Below are 22,464 nucleotides of genomic sequence, written 5' to 3' on the forward strand. Positions count from 1 at the left end.
CATTCTACACCACTCCATTGTATGACATTCTATTGTACATCACTCCTCTGTATGTCCATACCATCCACTCTATGCTACTCTACTATATGCCCTTCCACTGTATGCAACTCACCTCAAAGAACTACACTCTATGCTATTTAACCCCACTATGTGCCACTTGAGAGTTTACCACTGCACTGTACGCTATTCCTCTGTACGTCACTGCACTTTGGGCCATTACACTTTACTTCACTTCACTATACTCCACTCCGCTCTATGTCAATGTACTGTACGCTATTACCCTGTGCATCACTCCATTCAATGGCACTACCCTCTATGCCACTCTACTTCTATGCCAACCCATTCTACTGTATTACACTCCACACTATTCCACTGTACAACACTCCACTCAATGTCACTATTCTCTATGCTTTTCCAATTAGTCCACTATATACCACCGTACTCTACATCACTACACTGTATGCCAGTAACACTCAACATTATTCCACTCTACACCACTCCACTGTATACTATGCCACTGTATGCCACTTAACTCTATGCCACTCTACTTCCCACCATTCCACTCTATGCTATTTCACTATATGCCACTCTGCTCTACAACACCCCACTCTACACCACTCCACAGTACACTATGACACTGAACACTACTCCAGTCTACCCCACTACACTCTACTCTGCTCCAGTCTACAACCCTCCACTCTATAGTATTCCACTCTACAAAACTCCATTCTACGTCACTCCACTGTATGCTACCCCACTGTAAGCTCGTTCACTGTACGCCACTACACTATACCTCTCTCTACTTTATGCCATTCTACTCTGTACTACTCTACTGTATACCAGACCACTCTATGCAATTCCACTCTTCACCACTCAGATATCTACCATTCAACTCTACCCCACTCCAGTATATGTTATTCTAATGCATGCCACTATATTGTACCTCATTCCACTCTACCCTAGTCCACTATACAACACTCCACTGTATGCCACTCCATTCTTGACCACTGAAATGTATGCTATTTACTCTTCTGTACTCAGTTCCTCTCTAGCACTCTCCTCTGTATGCTACTGCACTGTTCACCATTCCACTGTACGCTATTCCACTGTATGTTGCTCATCTTTACAAACTTGAAGTCTATGACAGTCTACTGTACTCTACTACGTTGTACACTAATATACTCTACACTATTTCACTGTACATAGCTCAACTGTACAACACTCCAATCTATGCTATTCCACTCTATGCCAAGCCTCTCTACACCACTGAACTGTACGCCACTCTAATGCATGCTATTCTAGTGTACACCACTCCACTGTATGCCACTCCACTCTACTCCACTATACTTTACCTCACTCAACTCTATGCTACTACACTCTGCGCAACTCCACTATATTTCTCTCCAGTATACACCATTCCACTATACACCACTCCATTCTATGATAATCTACTCTACCCTACTACACTCTAACCTATTTCTCTGCATGACACTCCATTCTATGCTACTCTACTGTATGCTATTCCACTGTATGCCACTACCCTCTATGCCACTCCACTGTATGCCACTTCACTCTACATCACTCTACTCTACCCCACTCCACTCTACACCATTTCACTCTATGCCACTCCACTCTTTGCCTCTCCAGTCTATGCCACTCCACTATCTGTGATTCCACTCTATGATAATCAACTTTATCCTACTACACTCTACCCTATTTCACTGTATGCCACTCCATTCTAACATCACTACACTGTATACCAGTAACACTCAGTGTTGTTCCACTCTATACCAATCCACTCTTCTCTACTCCACTGTATACCATTGTACTCTATGCCACTACACTTTGTGATATTCCACTGTATGACACTCCACTATAGAACACTCCACTCTACTCCACAGTACACTATTGCACTATACGCTGCTACAGTCAACCCCCACTACAGTATAACCAGATCTACTCTACACCAATCTATTCTATGGTATTGCACTCTACAACATTCCACTCTATGCCACTCCACTGTACTCTACGCCAGTTTACACTGTTCCACTGTACGCCAATATACTGTACCTCACTCAATTCTACACTATTATACTCTACACCATTCCACTTTACGCTACTCCGCTCGACCCCACTTCAATGTACACTATTCCAGGGTATGCCACCCTGGTGTGTGCCACTGCACCCTATGCTATGCCACTCTACACTATTACACTGTACCTCACTCCTTTCTACACAAGTCTACTGTAGAACACTCCATTGTAGGCCACTGCACTCTATGACATTCCACTGTGTGCCACTCCACTCTATGCTATTCCACTGTACACCACTCCACTCTAACACACTCCACTGCACACCACTGCACTGTACTCTTCTACAGTGTATTCTTTTCCACTGTATGTTGCTCAAATTTAAGACACTCTAGTCTACATCACTGCACTGTATGCAACTCCAATGTACGGCACTCCGCTCTACACTATTCCACTCCTTGTCACTCCACTCTGTGCCACTCCACTCTATGCCACTCTGACATACTGTATTCCACTGTATGCCACTCCACTGTATGCCACTGCCCTCTACACTACTCTACTTTGTCCCACTCAGCTCTATGCCACTTCACTCTATTCCTCTTCACTCTATTCCATGCCAGTTCATGTCACTCCATTTACACCACTGCACTCTATGCTAGTCCATTCCACGCTACTATACTCTGTGACACTTTACTGTACGACACAATACTATTCGCTAGTCTACTCTATGCCACTCCACTCTGACTCCACTCTATGCTATTGTACTATATTCCTCTGCACTGTACCTCACTCCACTTCCCTCTGTGACAATGCTCCCTACACTTCTCCACTGTATGCTATTACACTCTTCCACTACACTACGTTCTGTGCCACTCCATGGTACACTATTCTAGTCTACTCCACTCAGCTCTATGCCCCTCTACAACAATCCACTCCATACTATTCCACCCTACGCCACTCTACTGTACCCAACTCCACTGTACTCCGCTATATGCTATTCCACTGTACCCAACTACACTCTATTCCGCTCAACTCTACCCTATTCAACTCTATTCCACTCTCCTCTTTGCTACTTCACTGTAAGCCATTACATTGTACAGTGGAGTGGGATTAACTATCATAGAGTTGAGTGTATATATGTACAATCAATCAATCAAGTGTTATTTGTATAGAATGGATTGTCACCCGATTGGGTATCCAGGTGCTTGCTGCAGGTGTTTAATCAAAAAGCCAGATTTTTTGTCCCTTTGAGAAGTGGGTCAGCAAGGGTGCAGTGCGAAGGTGAAGGGGGGGGGGCATTCCAGGCTTTGGTGGTGAGGTGGGGGAAGGAGCCTCCTCTGGCATAGCAGCAGAATATGTGTGGTATCTTTGCGAGGGTGATGTGTGCCAAGCGGAGGCTCCTGGCCGGTTGGTGGAGGTGAAGGTGGTGGTTCAGGTAGGCGGGTCCTTGGTTATGGATGGCTTTGTAGGCATGGGATAGGAGCTTGAAGTGGCACCTTTTCTGGATCAGGAGCCAATTGAGGTCCTTCAGGTGCTGGGTGATGTGGGTTCTCTTTGGTAGGTTGAGGATCACTCTGGCAGCTGCGTTCTGGATCGTCTGGAGTCTTTGCATGACTTTGGTGGTGGTGCCTGCATAAAGTGCATTGCTGTAGTCCAACCGGCTGGTGATGAGGGCATGCATCACTGTTTTCCTTGCGCTGATGGGAAGCTACTTAAAGATCTTGTGGAGCATGCAGAGTATGCGGAAGCAGGCTGAGGAAACGGCGTTGACCTGATGTGTCATGGAGAGTTTGTTGTTGAGAATGATGCCAAGGTTGTGGGTGTGAACTTTCAGTGTGGGGGTAGGTCCGAGCTCTGCTGGACACCAGCAGTCGTTCCAGAGGGTTGAGTGTCTGCTAAAGATCAGAACCTCCATTTTGTCTGTGTTGAGCTTCAGGCAGTTGTCCTTCATCCAGGCTGAAATGTTCTTCATACAGTTGTGGAAGTTAGTCGTCCTCCTTGTGAAGTCTGTTGAGAGTGAGAGGAGGAGCTGTGTGTAGTCAGCGTGGGAGATGATGTTTATGTCGTGCAATCTCACAATGTTTGCAAATGGTGTCATGTAGACGTTGAAGAGTGTAGGGCTTAGGGAGGGGTCCTTGGGGGATGCCAAAGATGGTGTGCTTGACCTGTGAGGAGAAGGGTGAGGCAGACTCTCTGGGTGCATCCCTTAAGGGAGGATGCCATCCATCTGAGCGGATCATCTGTGATCTCAATCTGGCATAGTCGGTTGATCAGTTTGTGGTGGGAGACAGTGTTGAAGGCGTTTGAGAGGTAGAGCAGTATCAGGGCGGCTGCTTCTCCTCTGTCCGGCAGGGTATGGAGGTCATCTGTTACAGTGATCAGAGCTGTTTTGGTGCTGTGATTGGCTCTGAAGCCTCATTTGGAGGGGTCTAACAGATTGCATCTCTCCAGGTGTTTTGTGAGTTGGAGAGTGGTGTGTCATAGAGAAACTGTAGTGAATCCTAGTTTGTTTTAATGGGATATCAAGAGTTAGCTTAGCCTTTGGCTTGCAGACTCGTGCCCCCGTCACCTAGTGACTTTTAACCTACTTAGCTTGCTCTGTCTTAGCCCATTTATTTAATTAATTCTTCTAAGATGGCTGTGTTGTTTATAGTTGGGCCATTTTGTTTAGCTTTATGTTATCAGTGCCACCGCACTAAGGCGTCGACTCATGCGACAAAGACAAACAAACTGTAGGTGTTCACATTAGGTACTTTCCCTCTTCACGCTTTTGAGGGAATTTTTATATTATTTACCGTCCCAAGCATGCTGTGTTATCTATCGTTTGGGAACAACCTACGTCAGGGGTCCAAGTAGATCTGTATAAATATATCACACGTAGACAGATAATCAGAGGGATTCCGACCAGATACCATCGCTGCTATCGATGCTGCACGTCGCCTTGACGCTGACCCGGACTTCGTGTTCCTACGGAGTCTGAGCTTGAGACCTCATTCCAAAGCAGCGAGGGTTGGGGGCTCCTTCCAGAGACATGGCATTGGCAGGTTAGGTTTAACATACCCAGCTCTCCTCTAGGTAGCAGGTCAGGCCTATTATGATAGGGTACTAGGACATATTGTATACTGTATATCTTCTAATATTACTGCAAGATGGTGGGGGTCTTCATAATCATGGCTCTTGTCTTAACAATTCTATTTCTTGAACTGTTCATTATCCTAATCATTGCAGCCCAAGCAATTTACCGTAGATTTGCAGATTGTGTTAAATAAAAACTTTTAAAACCTTACTGCATCTTCGTTATTGCCTGTGTTTGGTTGAGACATGGTGTATCTGTGAGAGAGGGGTAATCACCGTTCAACCTCGACACTCCCTGAGATGTCATACTTCTGAGTCCATGTGTAAAGGCTGCCACAAATCACCTTTAACTGTTTGGGTTCTTGGTGAGGTACTGCTAGTGAGCCAGAAGAGTTGGGACTACAGTTACAACTTGTTGTAGGATAGGCACAGTCGCCTACAAACATAAGTACTATCATCCTTGAACCAGCAGTCTTGCCCAGAGCAAGAGTCCAACTACGACAAAACTCTATGCTACTCCCTATATGCCACTCTACTCTATGCTACTGTATGCTACTCCAATCTATGCCACTTCACTCTCTGGCACTCCTGTGTACGGCAGTCCACAGTACACCACTCCACTCCACTCCACGGTATGCCTCTCCATTGTACACCACTTCTCTGCATGCTATAGCACTGTACGCCACACCACTCTACACCACTTCACTGTATGCTATTCCATTCTATACCACATCACTTTGATAAACGCCCCTCCACACCACTCTACATTGCTGCAGTCAACAAAGCTGTACTCCACTCAACAACAGTCAACACACCTCCACTGTACCACACTGTACTCCACTGTATAGCACTACACTGTACAAAAATGTACTGCACTCAACACCACTGTACAACACTGAACTTCATTCCATAGTGCTTTACAGCACTCTACTCCACTTCATCACACTCTGCGGAACTCTCGCCATGCTGCTCTCCCCTAGTTAATATACTCAATTCTATCAGACACTGCTCCACTCTACCACACTCCGCTGTACACTACTCAATGCCACTCAACTCTATGATAGTCTATTCCACTCCACTCTGCCATACTGTACTACGCTCTACTCTACTCCACTCCACTGTGCAACACTAATCCACTCAATGACCATCTATTGTACTCCACTCTCTGATACTTTCTGGCACTCGACAACACAGACGTCCAGTACATTGTACCACACACAACTCTACACCACTTTCCTCCATTGTATAATATGCCACTCCACTCTACTAGATTCCACACTACTGTACTCTAGAACACGCTTCTCTACTCTAAGCTATGCCACTTCATTGTGTTACACTACACTACTCCACTCTATGGCACTATACAACACTCCATTCTGCACCGCCTCACAGTACCACATATTGCTTAACTCTATGCTACTCCACTGTACAAGACTCTACTACACTACATGCCACTATAAACTACTGTACTCAAGTCTATGCAACTATACTACACTGTACAACCCTCCACTCCACTCTATGGCCCTATACCCCATTGTACAACTCTCTATTCTACTCTATAACACTTTCCAACAGTCTATGACACACCAGTCCTCTGTACTGTACAAAACTCCACTCCAGTTTTTAAGAATGTACTCAACTCTACACAATGCCTGTGCACTCTAGTACACTCCACAGCACTGTGCTATATAACATGCCATTACACTATGTAGCACTTTACTCCATTGTACGCTAAACCACTCCACTCCACTCCACTCTACTCTACTCTATGATACTCCACTCTACACCACTCAACTCTAATCCACTCCACTGAACAACACTTAGGTAAACTGTATTTATTCTTTTTAGACAAACCAAACTTCAAATACACAAACATTAGACATTTTTAAGTTAGAGTTACACCTTAAATTTATAATGTATATACCATCTTTAAATGGATATAGCTTCATTTATTCTTTATCTACAAAGAAAGTTTAAAGTACACTAACATATACATTTCTAAACTTATACTTATATTGTTAGTTTATAGTTTATGCAACACCTTCATGCACTGCTGATATTATTTAATATTATCCGACTTATACCATGTAAAATAATAGTATTTAGCAGCACAGTAATTATATCGAAAATTAAATCTTTTTTGGAGCACACTGCATGCTAGAGTGGTGGAGTTAAAGTTTATGTACAAGAAAAACAAAGATTAAAGTGATAATATAGTTAGGTGTTAAAATAAGAAAATAACTAAAGTTTAAAAACAGGCAAACCACTGATCTTTGAAAGTTAAAGTTTAGTTTTCTTACCATTCCGCAAAACAAGGTTGTCTATATAGCTTGACCATAGAGTGACCTTTGGTAAATATTCCTCTTATTTTGGATCATTAGAAACCACCAGCTAATAAACAAGTTCACATAGCTGCAGGCAAAGTAGGAGCCCACTGCTGTACTCCTTAACTGCAAACTGTAATAAATATACTTAGCAGCTTCTTCTGCATAAAGGTGACCCTAATTTATTTTTGTAAAGTGATCATGGAACTACTCAAAAAGCCAGGTGTTCAGCTTCTTGCAGAATTCAAGATGTGAGGAAGAGGCACTTATGTGTAGAGCAGGTTGTTCCACACTTAAGGAGTGATGTAGGAGAAGGCTCAATTGCCGGATCTGGTTTTCTGTATGCATGGGTTTGTGAAAAGTAGGAGCCTGGACAAACTGAGATGTTTGAAAGATTTGTGAAAGCAGATGTGATTGTTGAGGTATACTGGGCCAGTGTTATGTAGTGCCTTAAAAGTGTGGGTGGGGAGTTTGACATGTGCTCATTTGTGAATTGGGAGACAGTGGAGGACCTTCAGGTGTGATGTGATGGGATCACAGCGTGGGAGGGTGAGAGTGATTCTGGTTGCTGAGTTCTGACTGGTCTGAAGCTTTCTCCTGAGTTTTTTGTTGATCCAAACATAAAGGGTGTACCAGTACTCCAGCATGCTTGTGACCAGGGCATTTGTGCCAGTTTCGCAGAGTTAATTGGGAGTCATTTGAAAACCTTCCTCAGCATCTTCAGGGTGTGCAAGCATGATGTGATGATGACATTGACTAGCGCAGGTATGTCTAGTTTGCTGTTGATGATGATCCTGAGGTTCTTGGTGATGTCGGTCCTAGCTCTGTTGACCACCAGTTGGACATACTGTAAGTCTGTAGTGTGCAGTTGGATATAAATGTCAGTTCTGACAGAAGATATAGGTTCAAATTTTAGGACTCATGGTTCTGCCTTGCCAAGAAGCATGCTCTTTGCCATGTATCTACTCTCTAGTAATCAAACTGTGACAAGATCTTAACAGAAAATGTATTTGCCAGCAGAAGTATAATACTCAAATCTTTGCAAATCCAAAAACATGATTTAGTAAATACAAAAATATGTATGTTTGATTTTTTCTGCCTGAGGATGGCAAAAACGTATCAAACACTGATCCTTATTTACGAGAGAGTGAGCAATGGCAATGTTATGCGATAGGAACTAAGGGCCAGATGTATCAAAGCTTTTTGCATTTGCAAACGGTGAGAATCGCAAAATTCCACTGTTTGCGATTGCAAAAATCCCTTTCAGAATGTATGAAAGGCATTCGCAGTGCAATTTCAATGAATCGCTAAACTCGCGATTCCCTGAAATTGTGACTCCATTTATAGGTAATTGCAAATAGGAAATACCTATTTGCGATTACCAGTGCACATGTATCATGCATTTCCAAAATGTGAATTTGGCATTTAGGAAATGCAATTACTACAAATTGAAGTTTGGTGGTAAGCATGTGTAATTTTAAAAAATGCATTAAAAGTGTATTTTTAAAAATGACATGTAGCGCACACATGCTTTACATGTCCACAAATATTTTTTTTGTGTTCATCAAAGGGAGACTTAGGCACCCAGCACCCTTGGATTTGCATTACCTAATTTGCTAATTCCTAACAGGAATTTGCAAATTTGGAAATGTAAAACCATTTGCATCTATGGGCCTCCAGGCACATAGGGATGAATGGAATCCCATCCCTAATTGCGATTCGCTGATGGCGCTTGCAATTTTTAAGAAATAGCTATTACCAAATCGCAATTTTCATACATCCCATTTAGCATTTCTCAAATAGCGATTTCTTAAAAACCACTATTTAAGAAATGCAAACCGGGAGATTGATACATCTGGCCCTAAGTGACCTTTCTGACTAACACTTTCGGTCAGCCTTGGGTTTCTGGCCAAACACATTTTGCTGTTAGGTAATTGTAGTTGGACTTTTGTGTCGAACTGACTGGCTAATGCTGGCCACTGAAAAGTACCTTTTGAGGCCGCTCGTCAGAGTGAGTACTTATATTTGCTAAACACTTTGACATTATGAAGTGCCCAGTGCCCAGGCTTCACATGAGCCTGGTTATTTCTGGTTGCAGATTAAATGTTTCATGGAACATTGACCATTCTCAGCACAGAGAGGATTATGGGAAAAGCAGCAACAAAAACAGCACAGGCCATGACGCAAAACAAATGAGACAATAGAAGAGGAGGGGAAAGGAGGAGGAGAGGGAAGATAGGAAAATTGTGACAATTGGGGAAAAAAGGATGAAGTAGCTCCTATAAAAGTCAGATAGTGACAAAAAGTGTAGTAAGCAGAAAAAGAGGCATGAGATGGAATCAAGAGTGGGCAGCATTTGCATTTGGCAATCCTGGCGTTGAGCAGTATCAGTGGCAAGCTCCTAAGAAAAACTCACAGCCCCTGCATTTTTTATGAATTAAAAACTGACCAGCCTACCAGTCCTTCATTGTTTTTCCTAGTGTATTTGTCTTCTTGTTAACCTTAAACTTTATCCAGAGATTGTACTCTGATAGTTGACTGAATTGCTCAGGAATATTGGGGAAATCCTGAAATTTTAGATAACCCTTCAAGGACATGTAGGGGGTTGTGAGTAGCCCACGTATGTTTATTTGTCTTGGATGATCCCTAAATAACTATGGGTCAGAAAATATTTACAATAAAAAATGTGGTGAGTGAAAACCACCGTTGTCAATTGTTTTAATGCTAGTTCTTCCAGTAATTACATATATTTCTCCTCTTTAGGGGGCTTCATTTGGACTTTCTGCATTCCCCATTCAGCGCTTTATACGAGGTGGCCATCAACAGCCCAGGAATGCTTTATCCATCAGAGCTCCCACCACCTTATGAGGCCGTGGTTGGGCAGGCACCTGTTAGCCAGGTACGATATGTTTTAAAGGAATGAACAATATCTAAAAGGAGATTGAAATTAGAAGTGACTGATAGAAACCGAATGTGCTGTATAAAATCCAAAACAACCAAGAAAATGGTTTTGCATGTGTGGTTACATTTTCCAACATCTTTCTAGAGTTTACCCAGTTATGTATTCAGTCTGCATGCAGTACTAGTAACACTTGAGTTTTTTGTTTGTGAGATGAGATTTGCATTTCGAAACATGAAGATATGTTTACTACTCAAACAATGGAATTCAGACTAGAACATCTATTGTTTGTGAAATGTCTGACCATCATATGTATCAATGTAAACAAAATATCATGCTATGATTTCTCACTGGATCTGACTGTTCATAAATGAAAAGTGTGATCGAAGATTTGTTGGACAGCTATTATATGAAGACATGTTCGATGATCAGAGCTAGTCCCAATACGTTCTTAGATGTGTTTATTAAAAAGGCAATAAAAAAAAACATTGGCTAAAAGAAAAGCAAAAATATAATTTGGCCGCATAAATCACACATTGCCATATTAGTTCTGCCAATGATGTACTCTGTTTTGTGTGTGGATGTGCTCCTCGTGAAAGGGCAGGATACAGTCACTAACAGTGAAATTAGTACCTTGGGCTATGCTTTAGTGACAGATGACAAGTGTGAATTGCACAGTAACAGGCCAGTGGATGGCTGTCTGACAGCTTCTGGGAGTAATTACATAGGACCAAAGTAATAAGGGAGTTGCTTTGCTTTTACACCATGCAGTGTGGTGCATGCGCAACACATTATGGCCTGAAGTGACTTGCTAAATCTGGAGTAACACAATGCAGCACAAATCTCTGTGTTGTGTTACTCTGCCCAAGGGAGGTGTTCCATGGGTGTTGCGTGGGTGTGGATTTTGATGCATTCCCAGATTTACCAAATGTGGTGGACATAGGAATGTGCCAAAACTGCTACACCTCCCCCGATGAGGTTTAACAAGGGGAAATATGTTATTTCTCCTTGTTTTTCCTCTTTCTATGTGTGCTGTGTGCTGCATCCTGCAGCACACATACAGAGGAAAATGGATCAGGGAATTATTTTTGTGTAGCAAGACATGGACATCATTTGGCTTGCCCCTTGCGAACCCTGGCACTGTCTGTGTGACCCCTAGCCTTAGAGGTGGCAAAAGCAGTGTCAGGAACACAGGGGCAGCTTGGTACTACATTTGGTTTCCCTCGCTTTTTTATTACATCATTAGTGAAAAATGTTTCATGAATTAAAAATTTGAGTACAATTAGAATATTACCTTCCACGGCAGCTGAGTTAAGTTAAAAAAATGTTTTTCGGTGTATGCTGTGTGCATGCCCGTGGGTGAGTTTGTGTTTACCTGAGTGAGTGTGTGTGCAAGTGTGAATGTGTATTTATTTGCAAGCATGTGTGTATGGGTCTGTGATGTCACTTCCCCTACCCCTGGCATTTTGGTGAATTGACATTCATGTAGGAAGGTGCCTCTTCCTGCACAAAATAATTCTCCTTACAATGCAGACACCCTAGCACCACATTTCAAGGGTGCCTGCATTGGTACTAGGCAGCCAAAATGGTGCCAGCACAGGGAAAATGCACCGTATTATCTTAAATATGGCACATTGCTTCCCTTTTCCTGTCACACAGGTCAGTGATGCAAGGTGATTTGCTGTGCTGCGCTACTTTCGTCTTTTTTATAAATATGCCCCTTACAGCCTCCCCCTCCATCTCTGGACGTCACCCTCTCTAAAGAAGTTCAGAAGGGGAGTTCAGAAGGGGACTCAAGTCCTGGCAATTCAATTTATGCCACCCGAGGATCGTACATTACATTAAATAACCAAATGTCAGTTATTAGTCCTGCATTAGATTACAGAAGGTCACAAAAACTGCGTACAAATTGCACATTGACTTTTTGAGAACTGTCGCTCATTTTGTGATGCACCCCACGTCCTAGTAGGTTATATCTCAAAATTCCATTTGTGTATGATTGCAAAACAACTTGCCTATTAAATATTAACTGTGACACATATTGTGATCCCCTGCGTTTGGCTGCAAGCACAGGGATGGTGGTCCTCAAGGGACAATAGACTTTTTCCTGCTGCACTCACATTCCCAGATGAAAAGCTCTTTTTTATATATAAAGCAGACTATGGGCCTGATTACAACCTTGGCAAATGGGATACTCCATCACAAACATGATGGGTATCCTGTCCGCCATATTCCATTATATCCTATGGAACTTTCAAAATGGCGGGCGGGATTTCCGCAACATTTGTGGCGGAGTGTCCCATCCGCCAAAATCCTAATAGGGCCCTATGTCTTTTAAAGAAACAGATGCTACTTAAAAAACAGTGTTCACTTTGTGAAGACATCAGAGGGAACTTGTTCTGCTCTCCTGAGGCCGCTCGATACATTTAACAATTGGAAAGGTGTCCTATGAGGACATCTTCCACTTTGCAAAGAAAATACCGACTAGTTTAGGTGTTGGCATCTGATTTGTGGTTTCCACCTGCACCTGTGGTCACAAATGATTTATATACGAAATTGCAAATCACGGTTTGGAAGGGATTCCCCTTTGCATGTCCCCATTAACAGTGATTCAGAATAAGTTATGGCACTCCGTTTGCAAGTCAGAGAGAGTTTGAATCAATAACTGTTTTTGTATTTTGCAGAATACTCTTTTTTGGTTGTAAACCCTTGGATTTTACACATCACAGGGCCTGCAAACACAATTATTTTATGCATCAGGTTTAAAATGAACTAATTAGTTCAACTTTCATTACAAATTAGGAGCTTGTTCTAATTGCTTTACTGTGCATTGGGTCTCATAAACAAATTATTATGATTACTTTACTCTTAATTAGATTAAAGATTGAGATCATTATGATTCATTTTCCGTTTTCTGCTTTACAGAAATACATTGCATTGACCGCTTTAATCTGTACCCGATTACAACAGGGAATAGCTCAAATTAAGTTGGAATACACTGGATTACTGGATTTCATTTGTAGTTTCATTATTTATTAGATTGCAACAGTTGAGGAATATTTCAATTACCACACCCTGCATTCACAGTTCAATTGATGTTATTCTGATGAAAGTATCCTGTATTAGATTGTAGAACAAAAGAATTCCAGTTATTTAACCCTGCATTAGATTACATAAACATATATATACATGGAGTTACCCTTTAAGCGAGTATTAGGGTTGCTTTTGTGACTTAAATCTGAAACAGATCGAAGAAGGTTATTGCTCCATCTACTTTACACTGCATCCGACTATAACACATATTCTTATTACTTTACCTGCTGTACATTAGACAAGGTGATTACTATGTTTACTGCAATTTTCGTGTATTGGTTTACCCTGCTTTATCGTACATTAGATCAAGTAAGGTTATTTATTCTATTGTCTTAGACTGTATTAGATGGCAGGAGAATAATCTATTCACGTTATTTGGCCTTTTTTTAATTATAGAAGAGGACTATGCTAATTTCCTTACCATAGACTAGATTACAGCCCCCGCCCACGCACACATATCTCCACACACACCCATGCACACACACAGCTGCAAGCACAGGGCTGACATTAGCGTTACTAGTTTTTCCCACAAATAAAGCACGTGCATTTATTTATGTTCCATAGTGCTTTACTGGGACAGCGCATGTAGCAGAGGCAAGGGTTTCTTTTACACAAAGAGCACAGGCAGCGTAGACAACAGCTGACGAAGCTTCTCTCTTGCAGCCACCGCTCAGTTACAAGAACTAAATCTACTCAAGAAAATATACTGCCTTTTTACTGGTTCTTCACAAAAGAAGGCTTGGTGGGGCAATGGGGAAATAGCTCTTCACACAGCTGAAGCACACACAAAAATCAGGTCGTCAGAAAAAAAACAGATATGGATTTTGTTGCAGACTCCAGGAATAGTTTTAACTCTTATGTAGTGCATAATGCATGTGTCTGCATTAGGGAAGCTTGGAAAGAAAGCATTTCGTTCATATGTACAAAAATCTGTCTTATCTTTTCCCCATGGTAGCTTGTGAAACATTTTCCAACAGATTCCAACCAAATATTGTGTTGTAACGAAATTAATTTGTCTGTGTGATCTTTTAACTTTTCTTTTATTCGACTGAATCTACTGGCCTGTATTGACTGTGAACCCTGGGAGACTTCCAGACATCTCCAAGCGCATTTGGTCTCACCCTTAAAATACCATTTGTCATACTCGCCTCTTTAGTAAGCAACAGTAACATGGCATCGTAATGGTACCAGTGATATAAATGTCAGTTGATACACGTAGCCTGCAGTCACATCAAAGATAGAAGTGGGTCCAAAAATATGGCATCTTGGTTGCTTCTGAAATATCGCGAGTTTGGCCCAGAGGTTGCAGCCAGCACGTCAAAATAAACTGTTCTGACATGTGGAAAATCATACTCTTAGTTAAGCCTTCTGTTGGTAATGCAGACGAGTTCATGCAGACGATGGCTGGGTGCAATATGAACAATTGCAAAGATGGGATTGACATGTCTACAGTAAGAGCATTCAAGTGGAACATTTACTGCATAAGACTAAAGCAGCCTTTCACATTGTACAGGCCTGCTTAGGAATAAAAGTAATATTTCCACTAAGTTCTCTATGGAAAGAACTAGAAAAAACATTTGAGCTCCAATGTAATATTGTTCGAACATCTCATTCATTAGTGAACATGGATATTTGGTGAATATGCCGCAAAGGTGGTGCCCTCCGTCAGAGTGGCAGAAATGAAACTGAGGAGTGATTTACACCGAAGAGCCAAGTATATACGGGGCACGTGGCCCGTTAGCAGAGTTCCAACATGAAGTCCAGAGGAAGCTGAGTGCAGGGAATCCACTCCTAACTATCGAGGAATGTGAACAAAGAGAAAGTCACAAAGAACGGGCAGGAATGTGGATTGTGATGTGTTAATCCTAAACAAGACTCTGGTGTGAGCCTGCATTTGAAGAAGTGTATAAACATCCAGCCACTGTAATGGGGGGACCTTAATTCAGAAGCAGTATGAGTAGGTTTCTTTCTGGAAGAGAGCTCTATGCCGTGCCATGGTCCTAATCCATTATAAAAGAGCCCTAGAATAGTTTCTTTTCTTGGTAGTCTGGAATAAAAAGACTGGAATTGCTGCAAATGTGGGTGAACTAAAGTGAGGAAAATATCTGAGGATAGGTTGATGTCTTAATACCAGTCAGAAGGCAGATGCCACTATAAGAAATGGTTCCACATAGAGAATCCAGAACACATCTGGGCTTGTAGTAGAACAGAAGAGTTAGAACCTGGTGTCTCTATCTGCCTGTGGAGAGGACGGAGGCCTGGCCTGCTTACCCCTTGTACTCAACCTTTAGAAGTACTTCTCAAGTGTCAGACAAGATGGCCCCCCTGTGGTCTCAGGGAAATAAGGGACAAAAAGGGCACCATAATGGAAGAACCAACAAAGCCATTGAGAACTGAGACCACTGCTGGAGCACCAGAGCGCTGGCTAGTGTGTCTCCCAGTGCTTTCTGTGAAATACTACCTGGCAAAATGTCCACTGCCGTTGGTAAAGTGTGATCAGGGAGTTGTCATTCAGAAAGTTTGGAAGCATTTCAATATTCAGGCGGGCCTGAATGTTTTTGGCCTTTGCGTGAACTGTTCTTCATTTTCCGTGCAAGAGTCGCATGCAGTAATTATTATTGATAATGCGCATGAATAACACTGACTTTTCCACCTTCATTGTTACCTATAAGCACTTTTTGACATTTTCTTCAAAAGCTCAGATCTCATCCAGTTATGCATATTTTTACATTGCTCTTGTTTAATTATCAAAATATTCTTATTTTTACTAATTTGGTTTGGGAATTTTATAGATTGTTTTCTTGACTTCTGTCTTGTTTTGATGTTTCTTAAACACTTTACTCAGATTCTTTGACGAATGATTACTGCTCTGTTCCATAGCAAACAAACTTTTTTTTTCCGAACACGGTGTTTGTGTAACAAGGCATTGTTATACCACCCTTTTTGAAAGTTCATATCGTCTAGGCAATGCCTCTTAATACGTATTTTGAATGTCTTGTCACAGTGATATTATCTGCAGTGTTGGTCTGGGCAGTGTCAGTGAGAAGTGTTACTTCAGTAATATAAAATAAAAGATCCTTAGTGATGTAAAATTACATTTGAAACAGTGTATGGATTGGATTATACATAGAATACATACATTTTTTTATTAGTACTATAAAGGCATGTAGAAATACAGTAATGTTTATATAGATATGTATAAATAATCATACTCCCATACTCATACTCTCATTGATGCTCATCACTCATCAACACCAATTTTGGAATGGATTAGTAAGTAGGCACCCCTGTCCCCAAAGCTTTTTTAATAAACCCTAAACTGTATTCAAGAGTACTGTTGTATATATATATATTCCTTCATATGTATGTATGTATTTATTTATGTATGTGTATTGTATTTGTACCATGCAAACCTAGCCCAGTAGAGCACTATACATGGGCAAAGGAAAGCTTAAAGTCAGAGATTAATAGGGGAGGAACCTGAGATGTGGAATGTTTAATGCATTGCGCTGTAATGTTATTTAAAGAAGTGAGTCCTGGTTGTGGATGTATCTAGAACCACCATTGATGGTGAACTGTTCGCAGGATAAGCAGTGGTTGCTGATTGTGATGTCTTTGTAAATGATGTAACTGGTTTGGAAGGCTGTGTGGGCTGGTAAGGGTACCCAATGGAATTAAATCATGGTGGGAGGGAGTGATCATATTTCATCAGGCACTGGGGGAGACATGCTGTGGTCTGTAGGATGTCCTATGGGGGGCCAGGCTGGATGCTGGGAGGCCCTGGAGCAGGGCATTACCATCATTCAGATGGGAGAGTGTGAGTATATGGCTTTTTAGCTGCGGTGGATGGTAGCCCACAACAAGTAGTAATGGCACTATTCTTGTTAGGTCCAGTAACGGTTTCAGTAACTTAAATCTGAGCTCAACCCCTGGTGATACGGCATAGTGCAGACTGGCTTAAATTTTGAAACTGTGTAAACCATTTAAAATTACCAAAACAGTTAAATAGTCAAAAACACAATGGAATAAAATCCCACAACAGCTGATGAAAATAGAGTATATTTTAATGAAAACAATGACACCAAAACAGCACAAATCCAATAAGGTGAACCAGACATATTAATTTTTAATGATTTAAATAAAAAGAGTGCCAAAAAGTACAAAGCGCCAATCACAGACAAGTGGTCGCGCTAGACCGGGACTTTGGTAAGATTTATGGCTGACTGCAAATGGAGCATGGGTCGGATATCAGTACCAGGTTGGTCCCAGTCAAAGGGTTACACTCCAAATAGGAAAGTTTCAAGAAAGTAGCATCCTCAGTGGGACAAGGCTACTGTCTGGATATAAATACAGGTTAATCGAGAATGGGTTGATGAAGTATTTTTTTTTAAACATCTATTTTATTGTTTTCAGCACAAGTATTCAGCAATGAATACAGCTAATAGAGCATCAGGATACCAACTGTTCTGTAATAACTTAATAGGAGAGCAACAAACAAGGTCTAGATCCGAATAGTAGGATTTACATTCAACAATAAACAACTGTATCGAGAATTATTGGTGTTACTGCAATCTTATCTTTTTTTGATGGAGTCCACTACCCCACTCTCCAAAAACCGCGTGCTGGTGGTTTGTGTTGTAGTGCCGTGTGGTATAACGTGCATCCCGAATGTTTGTTTTTTGTGGAGCGTGCAAGTTTTTGACTAGTCATCTATCATGTCCGTTATTATGATTTCATAACCCTATGATATTTTCGGGTGTGCCGGCATTTCTATCGCAACTTTGTCATTCAGCCCTTACTTTGAACTGATCCAGTAACGGTTTCCCGGTGCGCTCTCTCTGGGTGTATTATGTGTATTTACCTCATTGTGTTCATGGAACAGTGATCAATGGTGCAGGAGGTGAGTGTAGGCAGTGCAGTCAAGATACCCCCTCCCCAGCATGTGTGCTCTGTGCTATCAGATTCACGGCTGGCGCTCGTCATTCTTGACCTCTAGTCTAGTGACATATGTTTCCCAAGCATCACATCCCATGTGGGTCTGGCCTCTGTCTCGCAGCCTGCGTAATACGTGATTCTCCGTACGCGCCCAGCGTAGTGTCAGGGCACGCCACGACTTGAGCTCTGGTGCCTTAGGGGCCCTCCAGTTCATTGCAATCAATCTTTTGTACATTATGAGTGCTAGGTCTGCGAACCTATGAATGTATATGTGTTGTTTGTTTCTAGTTCTAGCACCCAGTAAACAAGATCTAGGTTCTAGCGGGAGCAAATGATCCGTTATATCTGAGATATCAGCTACCACTTCCCGCCATAATTCTTCCAGGGGACCGCACTCCCATACCATATGATAGAAGTGGGCAGACGGGGAGCCACAGCGGGGGCATAGAGGACTGGACACAGGGAACATACGCCTCAAACGGGACGGTGTAACAAAACCTGGGGTTCCGCGACACCTGCCGGGTGTGACCAAGAGGTTGCGACCAATCCTCCAGGGATAACGGGTTCGGGAGAACAGCGTTCCACCGCCCTCTTGCGTTTCCCAAACCATTTTCGGGAGATCTGTTTAAGACTTTATAGAGATTTGTTATGACTTTAGTTTGACTGTCGTATGACAACATGTGGTGTAGTGCAGGGGAAATGGCTGACGTCCACGCCCTCTTGATTAGATGGCATATAGAGTAGTAAGCTATAAATTGACCTGGCCCCACCGACGTAAGATCTTTTACAGCCTCAAATGTCATCAAAGCGCCGTCCTCAAAGCAGTCCCTTACCGTTAATATTCCTGCCTCTGCACAAGCGGCAGCGGAGTACGCTCTGATCACATTAACACTTCCCGTTAGCTGTCCCAAGGGGATGAGGGGAGAGTAGGGGGACCTCGTGCAGCTTTTTTGTATATACCGTTTCCAACATTCGTGTGCAACTGTCGTTAAGGGATTACCAGTGGCACCTTTCACCAAGTTATTCGACAGCCATGTGAGCAACGGCACACCATGTAGCTGTGTGTTAACCCACGCAGGCTCTGCCGATTCAGGCCTGTGTATCCAATTCAGTACCCATTGCAGTTGCGCAACAGCAAAATAAAGTTAAAAGTTGGGGGCGCCTAACCCGCCCTCACTTAATGGACGGTGTAGGGTGGCAAGTGCAACTCGAGTCCTGTCCTTTCTCCATATCAGTCCCAGTAATAGTTTATTCAGTTCGCGAAAAAAGCTTTTGGGTACTGCGACCGGTGGTGCCGCGAAGTAATAAAGAAGACAGGCAAGTAGTAGCATATTCGCCACCGCTACCCTGCCCAACGACGACAAGGGGAGCGAGCACCAAAAACGCAGAGAGCCTTTCATTGAGTTCAGCGTTCGACCCAAAGTGCCATCCCTCAGGTCCTCAGGTTTATGATAATTATGGACTCCCAGGTACTTAAATGTGTCAAAACACCACCTCAGACGTCCCGCAGGAGCATCCTCCCTCACGCTCAGGGGCCAAACAGTCAAGTGAAACAAGCAAGATTTATCCCAGGTTTCAACAGCAGGTGTAGTTCTTGATCTGTTTCCCACAGGTTCAATAGTGTTCTGAAGAGGATGCCCAGGGGTGCTGAATTTATGCCTGGCACTGGCCTGTGGCTGGAGGTGGTTTATGTCCCTTCCCTGACCAATAGGGAAAATATTCCTGAGGGGTAACCCTACCCACGTTTGCAAAAGTTCATGTCTGTCCTACTGCAAGCAATCCCACAGTGCCCTTCTCTGTCTAAATTCAGCATTACAGAACCATTCTTCCCTTGTGCAGAGATCCTGTGACCATACTAGTGGAGTGGCCAGGGAAATAATCAAACACTCTCATGTGGTCACTCAAAACTGTTTCAGAGGGCAGCTTCTCTCTCGCTAGGATTGGTGCCTTACTGGCTAGAATGACAATAGAGGGAGAAGGCTCAGGTCTGAGCTATATTGTTCTGTGACGGGACAGACCCCTTTTAGGCTAATGAAATCACTGGGCACTCTCCAGATACTCATCTTTTCAGAGGAATATGAGATATCACCAAGCCCTTTGTCTCCACTCAGGGAGCCAATTCACACCTCATTAAGCAGCTATTCAGCATACAAAAGTCAGTTGGAATCTCTCGCAAATGGACTTCCAGAAGCCTTAAGCAAGTAAAAGGTGTTTTTTTAAAGTACATTTTATAAACTATTTGTTAGATATCCAACTTTACCAATGACTTGGATTTGTATGAAATATTTTAAAAAGTCCAGGAATTAACTTTTCATCTGGTTCCTAAGTGGAAAGAACAATATTAACTTCAATAATATATCCCAATACATTCCTATGAAACAGCTAACCCTGCTACAGTACAATTAGCTTTTATGGCATTTGTATTGTAGGGACATGTTTAATGTTTCATATTGAACATTTTACATGTCCTATTTTTAAATATCATGCCCTACTTTTAAATATCATGCATCCTGCCTTAAGGTCAGTTAAGGCTAACTTAGTGGTGACTTATTAATATTTAAAAGGAGGTCTTAAGCCTAGCAAAAAGGGATATTCGACAAGTCGAATTTGAAGTTTAAACCTGCACAGCCATGTTACTGGTGGCTAGCCTTCAGTCATGTTTTGCATTGTCACTTCAGTGGTGGCACAATATGTGCTGAAGTTCACTAGTGGCATTTAACTTACAGGCCCTGGGAACATTCTGTACCATTTATTAAGGACGTATAAGTAAATTAATTGTGCCCATTAGGAGTATTGCACATTTCTACATATTTTAGGGATCACAGCACATGCACCGGGCACTGGACAGTAATGACCTAGTGGGAAGAGTCGAAAAACGAGCAGAAAAATCTAGAAAACAATGTGGGTGTCCACGTGAAAAGGAGCATTTTCCTACAGAGATTACAAGGGCTTCAACAGCAGTTCTAATAATACTTTCTAGAAGAAAGAGTTTGATTTTCTTTAGAAGAGAGAGCTGGTACAAAGCCATTTTTGTTTTTTGACAATGTGATCCCAAAGTGAGAGGTTGATGACCAGAGTAAATCTAAATGATCAGTGTTCAGTGAGAGTTGAGGTTCAAAGTCATCAAGGTTGATCTCATTCAACCAGGTTTGTACTATATCTTGTTGGTTGTTCTTGGCAAATAATAGCAATTCTGTCTTGGTTGTGGTGAGCTTCAGGTAGGGGCTCGACATCAAAGTCTGTTTGATGTGCTAGCAGTGCTTGAGATGGAGGCTGTCTGAAGCAGAGGAGACTTTCAAGTAGAGTTGTTTATCATCTGTGCAGTGGTCAAATTCTGATTCTGTTATCGGTAAGTAAAACACCAAGCAGCTCCAGGTCATCTGAGAGTTGCTGTAAGCCTTGCCATGCCTGTGGACTATTTGTTAGGTAATGACCTAGAGTCATCTGCCTTGATGGATGTAGAACTCAAGGCTCATTTGGAGATGTTGGGGTTACCTGACTGGATCTGTGCTACCATAAGATCCATAGCTGCCCAGGAGGGGAGTCAGGAAGGGATGGAGCCTGGAAAAATGGCCCAGCCAACTGCTAAAAAGGGCAAACGCAGAGAACATGTTAAACCAGCCCCTGAGTGTACCCCTGGTGGGATGGATGGGGTGCCCGCTGAGGCAAATCCGGAGTCCACTGAGGAGGGCACTGCTTTCCTAGGTGACCTGCCTAAACCTGCAGACTATTTTGAAAAAATCTGGCAACCCCAGTAACCCTGGAACCTGGGTACATCATACTGGAATAGCAAAAATGGGTTCCCCGGTGGAAGTATAACCCTTGACTTTCACAGCAGTGGTCGTTTCACTAAAACCATCCAACTTCGTAAGGTTCATCAAGTATTTCATCCATTTTATTAGACGTAAACAATTCCAAAATTATACAATTTAGATGAGCATCAGCTCGTCCCACTGTTAAAAATAATCGGTCTTTTGGAGGCAACCAATGTGAAGGTCGGGCAATACTTTTACCTGCGACTTTACGGGAGAAAGTCTTTATGGCAACTGGCGCCTTCAGATGTTATAATTACGAGGAGATTTTTTAATGGATGTACACTCATGAAGTA

The 22,464-nt window shown here is 42.4% G+C and overlaps 1 protein-coding gene across 1 annotated transcript in view; it reads left to right on the plus strand.

Annotated features, from left to right (window-relative positions):
* Positions 1-22,464, plus strand: part of ENTREP2 (endosomal transmembrane epsin interactor 2) — a 1,414,698-nt gene that overhangs the window by 1,026,074 nt on the left and 366,160 nt on the right. Inside the window, exon 7 of the mRNA XM_069222382.1 lies at positions 10,193-10,328. Within this exon, the coding sequence (XP_069078483.1) occupies positions 10,193-10,328 (136 nt within the window). The remainder of the gene's footprint in view (positions 1-10,192; positions 10,329-22,464) is intronic.

Source organism: Pleurodeles waltl, chromosome 3_1 (genome assembly GCF_031143425.1).
Source record: "Pleurodeles waltl isolate 20211129_DDA chromosome 3_1, aPleWal1.hap1.20221129, whole genome shotgun sequence".
NCBI lineage: Eukaryota > Metazoa > Chordata > Amphibia > Caudata > Salamandridae > Pleurodeles > Pleurodeles waltl.